The 16,035-nt window shown below is 58.3% G+C and overlaps 2 protein-coding genes across 3 annotated transcripts in view; both read left to right on the forward strand.

Moving 5' to 3' along the window:
• Positions 1-5,258, forward strand: part of XPR1 (xenotropic and polytropic retrovirus receptor 1) — a 76,620-nt gene extending 71,362 nt beyond the window's left edge. The window contains exons 12-16 of one of the 2 annotated variants that reach the window (XM_026042925.1): positions 423-589; positions 1,313-1,452; positions 2,281-2,333; positions 2,405-2,502; positions 3,584-5,258. In XM_026042925.1, the coding sequence (XP_025898710.1) occupies positions 423-589; positions 1,313-1,452; positions 2,281-2,333; positions 2,405-2,502; positions 3,584-3,598 (473 nt within the window). In that variant the 3' untranslated portion in view covers positions 3,599-5,258. Of the gene's footprint in view, positions 1-422; positions 590-1,312; positions 1,453-2,280; positions 2,503-3,583 lie in introns of both variants that reach the window. The other variant, XM_026042924.1, reaches the window with a different exon arrangement.
• Positions 5,259-10,102: 4,844 nt separating this feature from the next.
• Positions 10,103-14,289, forward strand: KIAA1614 (KIAA1614 ortholog). Its single transcript, XM_026042935.1, has 8 exons — positions 10,103-10,552; positions 10,886-10,947; positions 11,245-11,368; positions 11,622-12,862; positions 12,938-13,166; positions 13,289-13,398; positions 13,485-13,672; positions 13,791-14,289. The coding sequence occupies exons 1-8, from the start codon at positions 10,103-10,105 to the stop codon at positions 13,982-13,984; spliced, it is 2,598 nt and encodes an 865-aa protein (XP_025898720.1). The 3' UTR covers positions 13,985-14,289.
• Positions 14,290-16,035: the final 1,746 nt, after the last annotated feature.

Here is a 16,035-nt window from a genome sequence, read left to right on the forward strand (position 1 = left end):
AAGTTCATGTGTTGTCCAGCCTCTTTGAGGCCATCAACGCACTGATTTTCAGTTCTTTACACGTGGATACAAACTCGAGTATCCCTCAAGAAACGCTGTGGGCTGAGCATTGCCCCGGTGCTTTTGCTCTGTAGAAGCCCTCTGTGAAACGCGGCCCCCAGCTTCCCTCTGCCGGATAGAGGCAGAACGGCAGCTCTGCCACAAGCCTCCAGACAAGAAAAGCAAACTGCATTTCCAGTGCAAAACAACGAGCAGAGTTTAAAGATGGAATTTACGTGAGAATCTAAAGATGATTCAGTTTGTTTCAGATCAGCTAGCCATTTTCCAGAAGTCTGGATAAAGGAGAATTATCTTCCACCTGCCAAGTCATTCAGTTTATAGCTGCTTTCAGCTGAACAGTATGTTGTTTTTCTCTCTTCCAGCTAAAAAACACAGTGATACCCAAGTGTTCTTCTATCTGTGGATTATCTTCTATTTCATCAGCTCCTGCTATACCCTTATTTGGGATCTGAAGATGGATTGGGGTCTTTTTGACAAAAATGCTGGTGAAAATACCTTTCTTCGAGAAGAGATTGTCTACCCACAGAAAGTACGTGTGCAGCCTGCTCTTATTTTAGAGATTCCTAAATGTTTTAACTGCATTTGTTGAGTTGAGAGCTTGTTGCAGTTGGTCGGTAATGTTTCCCAAATACTATGCATTAGGATTTTCTCAACTGTAGAGTTCATCTGCTTCCAAGAGATTATATCCTACTCTTCATGTTTCGATTGGTTGAGAAGCAAATTGTATGTCTGCTGCTTCTGTAACAGGATAGCTGTATCTACAATGAGAAGCTACCCAAACATAAATCAATTTTAAAACAGATCTTACCGCATCTGTACCGAGCTTTTGCATAGACCACTGGTGGGTTCCGTTAGCTGAGCTGCCTGTGGTCTGCAGTGGTGCTTTCCAAGCTGGCAGCAGATGACTCATGAAACAGGTTCTAAACACCACTACAAACTATCACATTTCTTCCAAATTCACAGGTATGTGAGTGTGTGGGAAATGCTAAAGGTCTGCAGTTTTGACTCAATAGATATGTTTTCTTCTCCAGGAACAGAAAACATAGGGAAAGGGAGAAGTGTTATTGCATCTTCCTTGCAGACAGTGCTTATGCAGCCACTATGGGATGTAATTCCTGTATGTTTGAAAGCTAGGAGGTTAACTTAGAAACTTCGGCCCAGCAGCTTACCTCTTCTTGAAGGCCTGAGCCAGTCTGTCCTCTATGCAGAGTGTGTAAGTTGACCTGTGCTGTTTGTCTGTCTTGTTCCTCAGGCATACTACTATTGTGCCATTGTAGAGGACGTGATCCTGCGTTTCGCCTGGACCATCCAGATCTCCCTCACTTCCATGCAAATTTTTCCATATGCTGGGGACATAATTTCCACGGTCTTTGCCCCACTTGAGGTTTTCCGGTAAGGCTACTTGGCTGCACAGTTCATTTCTACTTTATACGTGTCTAACATCAGCACGGTGGGAAGTGCTTTGCTGCTTGGACACAGAAGCTACAGATCCTTGAACGACTATGTCTTATGGAAGCGTTTAATCCAAGCAGTATGCAGACTGGTGAAGACTCTGTAGTGCTTTGCAGCAACATGTGGCTGGGTCCTTTGTGCTGTGCTGCTTGTTTTCTAGAAACTTAAACCTAATCTTGAGTTTACTTGGGATTTATTACTAAATGTCTCTGTAAAATTACCTTATTGACAGAAGCAGTTGAAATTTCACTTGATGTTGCATTTACACTTTTCTAAAGTATACTTTTTCTGAATACTAATTTGAATTCCACAGCACTGCTTTTGACCTGTTAAGTTCCAGTGCTCTTCATGCATTTGTGCTCTAGCTGGAGCCTCTCCCAGCTTTTTCTGATCAATAGCAACTTCCAGCTGAACTTCACTCCTTTATGTGGTGGAGATTTCCATAAGATCCTCCTTTCACTTGCAATGTTTGGCTACACCCCTGCCGTTTAGACAGGGTGATGATCACTGTTAGGACAGTGAATAAATCTGTGAAATCTGCTCTTCTCCAGAGAGTTTAGTCTGCCTCTGATGGGATGGTACCGTAGCAGGTGCTGCTGTTAGTCACTGGCTGTTTCTCTCCGTTCTGCCAGTGTGTTCCCCAGAGACAGGTTGTGACCACCAAGGAAATCAGTGGTACCTGGGTCCAGTGCTAGTGCTCTGCCAAATGTGCATGGTGCCTGTAGTGACGTGGTTGTGAACTGATGAATTTCACTTCTTGCTGTCTAGACGATTTGTGTGGAATTTCTTCCGGCTGGAGAATGAGCATCTGAACAACTGTGGTGAGTTTCGTGCCGTGCGGGACATCTCTGTGGCGCCGCTCAATGCCGACGATCAGACACTCTTGGAGCAGATGATGGACCAGGAAGACGGTGTCCGAAACCGCCAGAAGAACAAACAGTGGAAGCGCAGTCAAAGCGTGTCCTTGCGCAGACCTCGACTGGCTTCGCAGTATGTTTTTCCTGTCCTCTAGTGCCACAAGCTAAATCCTGTGCTGGGCTGCTTGTCAGTGACGTAAAGTGGACATTTAAAGCTTCAAAGTCGTGCTGACTTTGAAGTCATTTTGATAGCCATGCTGAGATCTCAGCTGAAGTAGTCCTTCAAAGGAAGGACAGATCCGATACTAATTGTAAATATACCTCTGTGTAGAGTTAGTTAATATTATATTATCACCTTTGGGCCCTCCCTAACTGTTGAGAAAGGGAGCCTCCCTGGAGGATGGCCCTTCCTGCAAGAACAGCTTCTAACAGATGCCAGAGGTGATGTATCTGCACTGGGAAGAGAGGCTGTCTCATATCATTTGGTTAAGATCTCATAGCTGAGCGCTCAGATCTATGCTTTCCCCTCCTTTGCCATCCACATTCTTGCACCCTGAACTCTTCCCCATAGAACATCCCAGACCCTGATGCTGTTGACTTATCTTCGCCGCTCTTAAGTACCACAAAAGACTCCAGCGACTGGGTGCCACCTGTCCTCGTGTTGCTCCTGGAATAAGGAACCTGGTGTGGATGCCACACTCTTTTGCTCCGTTAGTCCTAGCCAAGCACTGCTCAGTCATGGAGGCTGATTTAAATAAATAGATTTAAGGCTGCATTTATCCCCAAGACACACAATGAACTGAGACATGGTGAGCATGCTGTTGAATAATCCGCTTCACCTTTGTGTAGCGCGGTGACAGATTGCACAGGGACATTCCCTTAATTTGCGGTGTCCTGTGCTGGCAAGCAGAGGGATGCAGGGATGGATGGAGGGATGGATGCAGCCCGCAGCTCCGGAGTATCTCCCGCCCTGTCCCTTGCCGGCCGGCAGAGAGCAGCCTGCGCCAGTCGGGAAGGTGGCCGGGAGGGAGCTGCTAAGGGACAGCTGGCGCGTGTCCCTGCAGCTCTGCTCCCAGCCGGAGCAGGGGAGTGCAGAACTATCCCAGCCGGCTGCTTGTTCCCGTATAAGAAAGATTTGCAAGTGCAGTTCAATATGTGTGCAATAATGGAGTTTTCTTCTCAGAGTGAGTGCTTTGTTTGGTTTTGTTTTGCAGGTCCAAGGCTCGTGACACGAAGGTATTGATAGAGGACACAGACGATGAAGCAAACACATGAAATGGCCACAGTCTTTTATTCCGCATCCCTTATTTTCTCGTTCTATTCCCCTCTTCCCCAAGTAACCCAATCTCTGGTACAGTTCCAGCTGAAACAGGAGAAAACACTGAACATGTTTTCCGAGCTCTTCCAGACCGGATCCTATGGACTCCAACAAGCTCACTGTGTTTTGTTTCTTTTCTTCTGGGTTGATTTTGATTTTCTATTTTAAAAATAAAACATTTTACTTCGTTTTGCCAATCAAGAGGACAGTTCAGGAGAGAAGGATTGTTTACAGTCTCAACAAGGACATACAAACCTATCTGGATGAAGAAGCATCATAGGGACTCCCTAATGGGACAGTGCCGAGACCATGCTCGGGTTCTGCTTGGCCCGGTTTTGACTGGTTGAAACCGGACTTAGGTTTTTAAATTTGATTTTTTTTTTGGTTTTGTTTTGTTTTTTTCCTTCATATCCAGCGCTGAGGCACTGGCTGCACTTGCAGGGAAAGTGCACTTAGAGCAGTATCTTCATTCATGAAGCTACTTTTTAATTTGATGTAACTTTTCTTATAATTTTTGGAAATATGATGTATCTGTTGCATATAGTTTTCTCATTATTTATGAAACTTAACAACCATATGAGAGTGATTTTTGAGTCCTGTGCAATGAAGGTTGTAATGGTAAAGCAAAGCCAGGAATGTAGATTTAGATCTCTAGGGTTATGGGGTTATGCCCTACAACTACCCTTATCATGAGACAATTTGCACCCTTGTACCTTTTCTCTCTTACTTTCTTTTCAATTTTATTTTAAACCAAAGTTTCTAATTTTTAGTTGCTGCTGCTGCTTCAGATGCCTGGGCATATCTCACGTGCCAGTTCATCCCCAACTTCCCATGCAGCTGTGTGAAAGTAGTGCAATGATCCTGTAACCTTTTTGAAGAAGAGTTAGGTCCTACCAGTAGTAAAAGCAGTTAGAAAAGCTAAGGGTGGAGAACTTCATAGTCCACATCAAAAGCTCTTTTTTTTTCTCCAAAGCCTTAATATTCACTGGATAAAGCGAGGGCACGGTCCATCGCGTGCCAAGCGGGGAGCTTTCCTGGCGTTCTCCTACAGCTCTGTACAGCGAAGGCCGAGTGGGGCAAGGTGAGGACCTTGGGGCTGGGATGGGCTTTGCTTCTGGGGTGGTTGTGCTCTGGGTCACTGCCCCGGAGCAAGTGAGAGCTGAAACTCTTGAAGTGGGATCCTCTTGTCGATGCCTGTCCGTGGCCTTGTGTCTAGTTTCAACCCAGGAATGGTGGGAGTCCCTGCGTGGCTGCTGACCGGTTATTTTTCTTCGTTAGCTAAGAGCACGGTTGCTCCCATCACTGGTGCGTCACCTTTTCTCACTTTACCTGCTGTGCCTCTTGCCCAGAGGAACTGAAGAAGGAAACTTAGTTCTATTCATTTATTTTTCCAAAAAAGATCAGTAGAACTCGGGTGGCAGTGAACCAGTGCCCCTTGACCGAACCAGGGCGTCGCTGCGCAGTGGCGCCCGCCAGCTCGTGGGTGACCCGCTGCGACCGCGGCCAGTTGCTGCGGGGCCCGGCCCTCGCGGCTGCGCTGCCCGCGCTCGTGTCGTGGTGCCGGAGCAGCTGACGTGCGTGCCGTGCCACCGGGCCCCGTGCTTCCCGCTGAGCGGGGGTCCTGCTCACGTGGAAGTGGAGTTTGGGATATAAAGCCCCTCGACACGCTTGCTATCGTCATCGCAGCCGCTGTTGCCGTGTTCAAACCGAGAAGGGGTGCTCCCCGACGCCCCCGGCTTGGGAATTTTCAGCAAGCAAGAGCTGTTGGAGGATAGCGAAGCCATACTTCCCCAGGGGTATTTTGAGAGGAGGGCAGCCACACCAAGGGGAGCAATCCAAAAATAATACGAAAAAAAAATGTTGTTGCTGAAGCAAGTGCTACGTTCTGTAAAGAAATGGAGCTCCTGTTCTGGGGGCCTGCAGCTCACGGGGGTGAGCGGCAGCGCAGGGTCTCCTGTTTGATCCCTAACCTGAAAGGAAGGATCCAGTTGCAAATAATTAAATTCTTATGCTGTGGTTTATCAAATCCTTATGGAAAGCAAGATTTCCATCTGTCCATCTGCTGCTTCGACCTTTCCTCTTCCCTGCTCCTTCCCTTCCCTCCCCTTTGCTTTTTTTTCCCCCCTTTCCTGTATTTGCTGCCAGAAAAAGAAAGAAAAAAGGGAGGAGATGTGCTACAGCTAGCGAATGTTATCTCCCAAAATAAAACATTGTCCCTTTTGGCAATGGAGATGTTCTCTCCGAGGAAAGCAGCCTGAATTCCTGGAAGCAGAGCTTTAAAAGAACCGCGTTTCCCTGGCGCTGCGGGCGCGTATTCCTTACCTGCCAGAGATTTCTGAGAAATGAGGAGGGCAGACTCCTCCCGGGAGCTAGCACTGCAAACTGGATGGCTCCGAGTCTGCAGGGACATCTGGCCAGTAAAATGAGATATATTGGAGCAGATGGCAGTAGAAAATTGGCCCTTCACTCCTTGAGAATGGTCTGCAAAACGAGAGAAGGCGGCCGGCCGAGGATGGCTTGTTTCCTGAGAGGGCTTTGCAAGCAACGGAAATGGGAATTTGGAATCCGCTCTGGAGCCGCGTCACCAGCAAATGGTCGTCAAAAGCCACACGCTCCCCCTCCTGTGCAAAGGTCTTGCAGATGAATCCTTCTGAAAGGAGCAATGAAGCTGTGAGTGTTGGAGGGGTGGTAAAACCTCAGTAGTCATAGGGTGGGTTTTGGTTTTGCAGAACCAGATTTGGCAAGAAAAGATAGAAATTGGGCCAGCCTTTTTGGGGCTCCTGCCAGCTTGAGCCGCTTTCCACCATGTCTTAACAAGTGTGTTTGAAGCATTCATCCCTCTAGTCCACATATCAAATAAGCACCTACTTCTCAAATCCAGGTGTTTTCCCCCAAAATCAACTGCTCCTCTTAACCTCCCGGCCACTCTTGTTTTGTCGGTGTCTCTTCCCTCGCTGTTTTCTGCAGATGATGTGCAGAAAAGACAGGCAGCGCAACCAGCAGGAGAAAGATCTCCTGGGGAGCAGTGAACTCCTTCCCGTAGGAAACAGGCTGCTCCCTCTTCTCTGGTGGGCCGGGCTGCCGTGGCCGGGTATGAGAGCTGAGGATGGGCAGCACTGTCCCGGTTCAGGTCAGGAGAGAAAAGCCACTGGCGTTTTACTGCAGGTCTTCTGAGAAGCAATGGAGATGGCAAAATGCTCCCTCTTTGTCCGGATTTCGGACACCCAAGTGAATTTGACCTTACCCTGCAAGGCTGCTGCTGGGTGCTTCTTGCTTTGGCCCCCACGTGCACCGCAGGCCGTTGCGCTTGGAAGTGCCCTGGTGCCGGTGGCTTGCGTTGCCACCGGGAGGGCAGGAGGGTGATTTGCTGTGCTGGAAGCGCAGAGCCCGTTTTGCTCGAGCACCATGTCCCAGCCCCGTGTCCTCCCTCTCTCCCGTGGTTCTGGATAGCACTCACAGGGGTAAGACAATCTCCTGCCTTAAGCATTTCTTATTTCAGCTTTTATTCTGGAAGGCTGTTGGCTTGGTTTGTCCCCTCAGGTAGGGGCCGGGGCTCCTAGGGAAGGTTGTTGCAGTTGCTCTTCACCAGCCGTAGTTGCTCTCGGTGGTTCTGCAGTGCAACTTGGCCTCCCTTGCACGGTGCATCCACCTGGCCCGAGCATGGCGCTGCTGGACGTGTCAGGAGCTGCCACCGCTGTTGTGCCTGGGGACATGGCTGGAGCTGCAAGAGAAGCGTGGGTTTGGGGAGGGGGAGAAGAGCGGAGGGCCTCGGGTGTTGGCACAATTTGGCCCTAGCAGCCCCAGGAATTTGGCCCTACCCTGGTGCCCCCTGTGCGGTCCTGGTGCGGCAGCGGCCAGGGCCGCCCTGTGGCATCAAGATCCCCCAAGCTCCAGCCATCAAACTGTGACCTCCTTGCCCCAGGCAGCCAGTGTGGGGGCCTGGGGATATCTGTGACTATCTCACTGTCCTGTAGCTCCTCCTATCAAATGAACAGTGTTTGGAAGGGGCCCAGGGTGGAAAAGCCTTTGGCTCTTCCGAAATATCCTGCTTGTCCCACTGCCATCTTCCTCTCCCCCTCTCCCCGCTGTGTTGGTCTAAATGATTATCCTGCGAAGCCCTGACCTGTAGATGTCAAAAGTAATTATGGAGTGTGATTAGTCCTCTGTGGGTGCTTTCTTTCTTTCCTCCTCCTTTCTCTTGCTATCCCCTTCTCCACTCTTCTTTTTGGCTAAGTGGAAAAGGTGAGGACAAAGACTTGCCGCTTGCTTGGACTCATGATGTATCTGTGACTGCGCTATTAGCTGTCTCCTCCTTCCCTCCCAAATGGATATAATTTTTGAAGTGTGGAAATACCCTTCTTGATAAGTAGGTTTAAAAAAAAATGCACAATGTGATACTGTTTCATAGTTTCTAGGTGGTTGTATAAAGCAAAGTTACTGTGATTGTGTTTTTAAAAGGAAAAAGTGATTGGTTACTAAATCTGTCCTTTTTTCATGATTACAAGCTCTTTGTTTTCCAATGACGGGATGGCTCCTTCGTCACCAGTCTGTGTGTCTTTTTTCCCGTCCCTCGGGCGAGTGGCACGGATGAGGTGTTCGGGTTTGGGCAGGGGCATCGCCCCTCAGCCGCCGCTCTCCCCGGGGACATCGCGGGCACCTCGGCGCTTCCGAGCAGGATTTGGGCTCTAGTGGAGCCGTGGGGGGCCCGTGGTGTCCTCCCCTGGCCGCGCAAAGGCGGCAGCCCGGAGCGACTTGTCTGGGGTCTGTGTTTTCATTTCGTTCCATTAAATCCCTCCAGTGGCTCTTGCAATCAATCTTCCTCCTGAAAAGAGCCAACGCCTTGAAATTAATCCGGGCCTGTTCCCGCTCCTGTCGTCCGCAGGACGTCCTTCCTTCCGCGTCCCCCGGGACATTTGCACTTGCTCCTTAACCTTGTGCTTCCTGCCCACGCTGGAGGCCGTGGAGAATCCTTGGGCGATGCTCCGGTACCGACTCGGCCCGGCCTGGGGGAGCCTGAGCTTTTCCCTCTTTGTGTCTGCTCTCCTGTGTCACATCTCATGGCAGCTCCTGCACAGCCCGAGCAGGATGGGAGGGCTTGTCCCCCGCTCGTGGGATGGGGACGGGGATGCGGCTGCCCGGCTGCGTGTCCCACAGGGCCACATTCCTCCCCAGAGCCCGGCTACTCTCCAAGTGCATTCGGACTGATGCTCCCAGGCCCGTCTCAGTGGGTCTCAATGGTGCTTTGTGCCGTCGAGGGAGGGAAACCCACAGGCTCTTCCCCAGCCGTAGGGGGATTTGTGGGAATGGGCCAGCACCAGAAATTGGAGTGTCCCTCGTGGGCCAGGAGCAGCGTCGGCACTGGGGCCGCTAGGGCACGGGAGGACGTTTCAAGAAGATGGGAGAGGTTTCTTGCTGCTCGCTCGTGGTGGCAGGGCCAGACGCGGCCGGAGCTGGGGGGATTAAAACAATTTCATAATCCTGGTGATTTCCTTTCCATCGGGATTATGAAACCAATCACGAATATCAGAAGCTGCAGCTTAAACCGGCAGCCTGGGCACAGCTGCCCGCGGCCCCGGGCAGCGTGAGGCCGCGGTCCCCATGTCCCCTGCGGCAGCCCCGTGCCCTGCCCTGGCGGGGCCCGCGGGGCCCGCTCGGCACGGGCTCCTGTGTGTGTCCAGGTAAGCGGCGCCGCGGGGGGGACGGGGGATGCCCGAGGGCGCCCGTGCAGCGCTGGGCTGCTCCCTGGCTGCCTCCCAAGGGCGTCTGCTGCACAGGGGGATTTGCAGAAGGGCTGCGCTCTGCGTGCCACTTCTCCCACCCCCTGTGCCAGGGGCTCTCGCGCCCTCCAGCCCGCTCCCAAATCGCAGCCCAAACAAAGGACATTCCTGACGGCCGGCCAGGGCTCCCTGCGTGCACGGCTTGGCCGACGTGGGGCACCCGCCTGTGGCCGCCCTCCTCGGCGGCGGGGCAGCGAGGGGCACCGCGTTTCCCTTTGCCGGTGCTGGTTTTGGTCGGGCGCCCTGGTATTCGGCCTTGCAGCTGGATTGCAGCAGCGGGAGGAGGAGGAGGGAAGGAGGGAGGGCCGGCGGCCGGGCTGTGGGGAGCCCAGCCAAGCGGCTGAGCCTGGCGCAGCTGCAGGGGCCGCGATTTGCTGCTTGTACTTTTTTTTTTTTTTTTTTTCCCCTGCTTCCTTCCCCTCTTCCGCCTTCTTCTCCCTGTGCCCGGCCCGCTTGGGATGCTCTGCTCCGGCCCCTCAGCCGAGGCAGCCCCTCGCGTGCCCCCGCGTGATGGAGACCCCCGCAGCCCCGGCACCGCTTCCCTGCCCTGCGCCGGGGAGCCGGGATGCTGGGGGCCGCCTGGACCCCCCCACCCTCCCGCACCGCTTGTCCCCGCAGGGCGCCCCGCGAGGCAGCGCATGGAGCGGGAGGCGGCGGCTGAGGTGCGGCGGGCGCCGCGGCCCCCCAGGCAGCGCAGTCGGGCGACCGCAGAGGGCCCCGAGGCCGCTGCGCACGCCGGCGACACGGCCCCCGCGGGCGGCCCCCACGCCGTGCTGGAGGGCAAGGTGAAGGCCCTCAAGGAGAAGCGGGGAGCTGCGAGGCCGCGGCTGCGACGGGCCAAGCCGGGGCTGGAGGCCGCCGAGCCGCAGGCCCAGGTCCGCACGTACCTCACGGACGGGCTGCTGGACGGCACCACGGGCGCTGCGGTGGCACTGCACCCCGCTCCGGCCTCCACAGGCCGTGACAACACCGGGGGGCCCTGGAGGCTGCCAGGGGACGGTGGCGGCACCAGTGGCCTCTCGCTGGCCCAGCGCGTGGAGAGGAACCGGCAGCTGCTGCAGGAGGTGCTGGCGCTGGCGGCCACTGGGGCTCCGCAGGACGTCCCTGTTCACGGTGGGTGCTCAGCGTGGCGCGGGGTGCTCGGGGCGGCGTGGCAGTGTCCCGTTCCCCGCCATTTCTGATGAGCTGGCCAGCTTGTGCGTGTTGAGTCTGCTGAGGCGCTGGGTCCCCTCGGCGCGAGGCTTTGCGTGCCAGGCTGCTACCAGGCCCCGTGGCTCCGGGCGAGCGAGTTCGCTGCCAAGAATGTGAACTTCCCCTGGGAACGGGAGCAGTTTTGTCCCACCTGCCCTGGGGACCTGCGTAGGGCTGGGGGCGCTGCTGCGGGTGGCCTTGGGTGCTGCTGCATCCCCTGCATTGCAGAGCCGCCGTTGAGCAACGCGGACCGGGACTCGGGCGTCTCCCTGCCGGACGCGGACGGCTGCAGGTAGGTGCCCCTGCAGTGTGGAGGGGTTAATGCCAGGGACCGCCTGAGCTGATTACTGCAATCAGCGGGATCGGGGTGCGGGGGTGGCAGCACCCGGTGGCACCCCAGGCACCCAGGGCGCTGGGCATGGGGGGCTCTTGCATCTACCCCTCATGCGGGGCTGGTTCCCCACACCAGGGCTGTCCCAGCCGGGATGGGAGGCCGGGTGTTTCTTTCCGGGCCGAGCGGTGCCATCGTCACCACCAAAGCACCTCTAATCCTTGTTATTTTTTCCTAATCCGGCTCGCCGGGCTGCAGGGCCTTTGTGGCGGGGCCGGAGCTCGCGCTGAGCCCGCGCCATGAGCAGGCCAAGCAGCTGCTGCAGCGCGCCCGCATGAAGGCGCGGACGAACCCGCTGCGCGCCAGCCACGACATCCTCCCCGCCGCCGGCGCCAGGTGAGCGCCGGGCTCGGGACACAGCCCCTCGCGTGACAGGGGCGACTCAGCGCGGTGCTGAAGCAGCGCCACCATTTTCCCCTGGGCTGCAGAGTGCTGGCTTGAGTTCCCTCCCCTGCCCTTCCCCATGCAGCCCGTCCGGCCCTGCCCTGGGCTTCCTCCTCCCCTCCCGGTGCTGGGGATATTCCCAGTGGATGCATCCCTGCCCTGTGGCCCCAGGGTGCTGGGCAGTTCTGCAGCCTGCCTGTCCTGCCCTCAGGGAGCCCAGCGGGACGCCCGCCCCGGAGCCCAAGCCACAGGATGGAGAAGCGCCGGCCAGCGGGAGCCTGAGCGACTCGTCGAGCGGGGAGTCGAGCGGAGGCGCGCGGCGGGTGCGGGGGCCCTCGCCGTCCCGCGTGCGCTTCGAGGACGAGTCGGCCCGCGACGCCGAGGTCCGGTACCTGGAGCGGCTGCAGCTGCGGCACCGCCGGGCGCTGGGCTCCGTCCTCAGTCCCCTGGGCCGGGGGCTGTCCCTCTCCCAGCCCGAGCCGGCTGCCCGCGGGAGTGAGGGCGAGTGGCAGAGCCGGGGCACAGCGGGGCAGGTGGCCAGCCCAGGCAAAGTGCCCAGTGCCAGGGGCACCTGCAAAGCCTGCGGCTCCTTCCTTGGTGCCTCCGCCAGCAGCAGCGACGCGGGGAGCAGGGAAAAGCACCCGGCCGAGCGGGAGGAGGGGAGCGCCCCCCTGCCGGAGCCAAAAGCCAGGACTCTGGGTCCCCGCGGGTCCCCGCTGTGGATCCTGCCCTCGCGACAGCGCATCCACACTGAGAGGATCAAGGAAACCTACATCGGGGACGTCACTTATGTCGACGACGTGGACTCGGCCCTGGAGAGCACCGACACCTCTGACGGCTGTCGCACGGACAGCGAGGAGGGGGGTCCTCGGGGCCCCCGTCCGAGGGCACACGGGCACCCCCGGCCCCGTGGCCACAACGCGCCCGTGGCCGGGAAGTCAGAGCAGGAGCGACATGGTGCCAATGGGAGAGGAGACGTGCGGGGACTGAGCGGGTCGGCAGAGCCCAAGGCTTCAGTCAACGGGCCTGAAGTGCCTTCCTTGCGCGCGGCGCCGCTTGGGAGCACTGGTGGCCGTGAAGCCGGCGTGGGGCCGCACAAGGCCCCCTCTCTGCAGGTGGGGCTTGAGCCCTCCGCCGCGGGTGTCCCTGGCCGGGGCCGCTCGCCAGCACCTTGTAGGAAAGCGGGTGGCCCTCGGGGTCCCAGCCCTGAGCCCGCGGCCCCTGTGGAGCGACCATCCCCATGTCGCGCCGGGCACCTCCCTGACGGCCCCCTCGGCACCCTGTCTACCAACAACTGCAACAACACCCAGGGCCGGGCGCTGGCCGGAGGGCTCAGGGCTGGTGCCACCGCTGCAGGTGCCTCACTGCAGCCAGCAGCAGAGAAACCCCTGGCGCAGGAGCAGCAACGTCCCAAGGGCAGCAGCGCTGGCAGGTGAGCGAGGGTGCCAGGGACTGTGTCTCCCGCTGTCCACGCATCCGAGTGATCACGCATGTCCTGTCCCCGCAGCACCACCCCAGAGGCCCCCAGCAGCCGCAAGGGGGGCAGCGCTGCCGCCAGCGGCCTGAGGAAACTGCTGTGCAGCCTGAGCCAGGGCACCAAGCAGCGCCTGGGCCGCTTCCGCTGCTACAGCATGGAGCAGCTGCCGGGGCCCGGCCCCGCGCCGCCCGGCCCCGCGCCGCCCAGTCCTGCGCCACCTGCCATGCAAAAGTCACCCTCGCTGCAGTCCCTGCACATGGTGAGTCCCTGCTCCGCGCTGTTGGGGGCAGTGGGCAGGGTGGTGGAGAGGCAGATTCAGGGGTAGGGAAGGGGCCCCGCGTGCAGGTCATGTCCCCTCTCAGCCAGGTGTTTTCTCAGCAGGTCTCGCCCCTCAGGCAGCCCCGGCGAGCGGCCTCTGTGCAGAGCCTCCAGAGCCTCCTGGCCAAGGCGCCCCGCGCCAGCGCCTACCTGGTGCCCAAGCCGGGAGACAGGTAGGCTGGGGTGTGCAGGGATGGAGTCTTGTTGGGGGTGGCCTCTTTGCCTGCGGGCCCCGCGGCAGCTCGGTGCCCTCTGCCAGCAGCAAGGGCGGCCCAGCGCCTGGGCGCTCGCTCAGCCTGGAGGACATTGGTGCCCCCGACCTGCCCCGTGCCGTGGGCCGCGTGGTCGAGGTCTTCCCCGATGGCACCAGCCAGCTGGAGCTGCGGCGGCCGCCCGACGGCACCTTCGGCTTTCGCCTTGCCTCCAGCCACGGCCGCCCCGACACAGGTAGCGGCGCTTTGCCACCCCAGAGACCCCCAAGCTCCTTCTCCAGGGCAGCTCCTGTCCCTCTCCGGGAGCTGGGGCTGCTGCGAGGGCATTCAGCTCACCTGGCCTCGCTCCGCAGGTGTCTACGTGCAGGAGATGGCGGATGCTGGCACGGCCAAGCTCTACGCTGGGCTCCTCGCCGTGGGCGACGAGATCCTGCAGGTCAACGGGGCGGCGGTGTCAGGCCTGGCACCGGTGCAGCTCCACGAGCTGCTGCTCCGCGCGGACACCCTGTCCCTGCGCGTGCTGCGCCAGCGCCCGCCCCGGCGGTAGCGGCAGGGCCGTGGGAGGCGGCCTGAGGACTGGGGTGCTGCTGCGGGACGGCGCCGCTATCCTGCCCTGCCTGCCCTCCCACCAGCGCTGCCGACCCCTCTCTGGGCCCCAGAGGACCTGGGCTCTTTCTGTGCAATATTATTTCCCCCCAACGCACATCGGGAGAAGACCTGATGTCCCCAGGCCTGGGAGGCAAGGCAATAATGCAGGATCCACTGCTGATTGTGTCTGGTATCCCCAGGAGCTGCCTGGTGTCCCCGAGGGGCTCCTCAATGGTGTGGGATGCCTCTGTGGGCTGTCAGTTTTGGCTTAAATTATTATAAATGACTGAGTGAAAAAGAAATGGTAAAAAACAACCCAGGCTGCCCAAAGTCTCCTTGCCGGTGGCTCTGGGGTCTTGTGGGGGGAGAGGTTTGTGGATGGCTGTTTCATAGGAGGGAACAGTGCCTGGACGAGTGGAGGGGGCCTCCTTCCCCGCTGGGGCCATGCGTGGGCGGTATGGGGCTGGGGGCCACGCGTGCAAGGCTGGAGGCTGCGCGTGCGCTGAGGGCGCCTTGGTTGCTCCATGCGTTGCGCCAGGCTAAAGCAAGAGGGGACGATTAGGGGTCCCCCCGCCCTGCTAGCAGCAGGGTTTTCTTGGGACAGGGTGATGCTGTGGCCGTTCAGCAGAGCTTGCAGTGAGAGCCACGGGTATGTGGGGGGCTGTGCGGACTGTGGGTCTTCCTGGATAAGGGCACTGTGGGCAAATGTGCCCGGGGGCATTCGCACCCTAAACCGTCTTTGGGCTAAGCTGGGGCTGAAGGAGTCGCATCGCCCGTGCTCGAGGGGCTTGGTTTTGGCGGGTGGGAATGGCGCGACTTGGCTGGGCACGTCGCCGAGGGGGCTGCCGAGGTTTTCTAGGCCGGGGCAGCCCGGCGCCAAGGGGCCCTGCGGTGCCACCTCTCAAGGCCTCTCTTGGCTGCTGAGGAGGGTGCGGAGGGGCTGGGCGGCGCCTCACCTGCCATGTGCGCGGCAGCTGCTGCCGCCGAGCTGCTCAGCGCGGCCTGAGGGCGCCTCTGTGAGGGCGCCGCTGAGGGACGGAGCCGCTCTGGCCGCGCGGGCTGGGAGCCTCTCGTGCACCAGGCCCTGCTCGTTCCCAGCGACGCGGAAGCCTGCCTGGGTGGCCGGCTGGTGTCCTGCAGTGCCTGCCTCGGCCCCCTTGAGCCTCTCTCCTTGGGGCTGCCTCCTCCTATAGAAAGGATGGGTCATATCTGGGAGGGCCAAGAGGGCCCACAGCGGAGCCACCGTAAGTGGAAATCCTGATGTTTGTGCCTTGCAAGCCAGGAGGGTGATGCCGAGCAGAGCCCTGAGAGCGCCCTGGGGAACAAGGGCCCTGGCGGCCTCTCCCCAGCTGCTCCCCACACTGGTGTTGCCAGGGAAGGGCCTGCACGCGGTGGGGCTCCTCGCTGTAGCTTGGGGGAGCTCTTCCCCAGCCGGTCGCAAGGCCTGGGTGCCGGGGAGGAAGGCGGGTGCCGGCCGCGGGAGAGCGCTGCCCAACTGCAGCCAGGAGCGCCGGGAGGAGCTCCCGCTGCCTCCGCGCCCGGCGCGCCGGCCTGCAGTTACACTTTTATTCAGCGTCAAGGGGCGTCACTGACCAAGAGAGGCAAATACACGAGGAAAGGCGATGGAAGATGGTTTGGCAGATGGCAATGACGCCTAGATGGACATGGACAGAAGTGCAGCAGCTCCCTCCACCTTCACCATAGGCACCGTCCTGCAAGAACCGTCATGGGCAATCCCTGGAGAATGAGCGACCACACTTAACACGGGGGACAGAGTTATGTAGAGAAAGGAAGAGCTGTTGAGGCTGCGTGTGCTGAGCCTGCTGAAGAAGAGGGGCAAGTTAAAGCAGGGGTGGTGTTCTCCTCCTCCTGCCCGTTCCTCCTGTGTGTGCAACGCAGGCTCCAGGTGCCCAGTAGCCCTTTGGGAGAAGGCAGCAGCCCCCAACATGTGGCCATCTGCTCTGTCCCCAGAAGATGAGCGTGAGCAGGTGGGGATGCTTGGGGATCCTC

The sequence above is a fragment of the Nothoprocta perdicaria genome, unplaced genomic scaffold (genome assembly GCF_003342845.1).
Source record: "Nothoprocta perdicaria isolate Ctin4 unplaced genomic scaffold, notPer1 scaffold_318, whole genome shotgun sequence".
NCBI classification, from domain to species: Eukaryota; Metazoa; Chordata; class Aves; order Tinamiformes; family Tinamidae; genus Nothoprocta; species Nothoprocta perdicaria.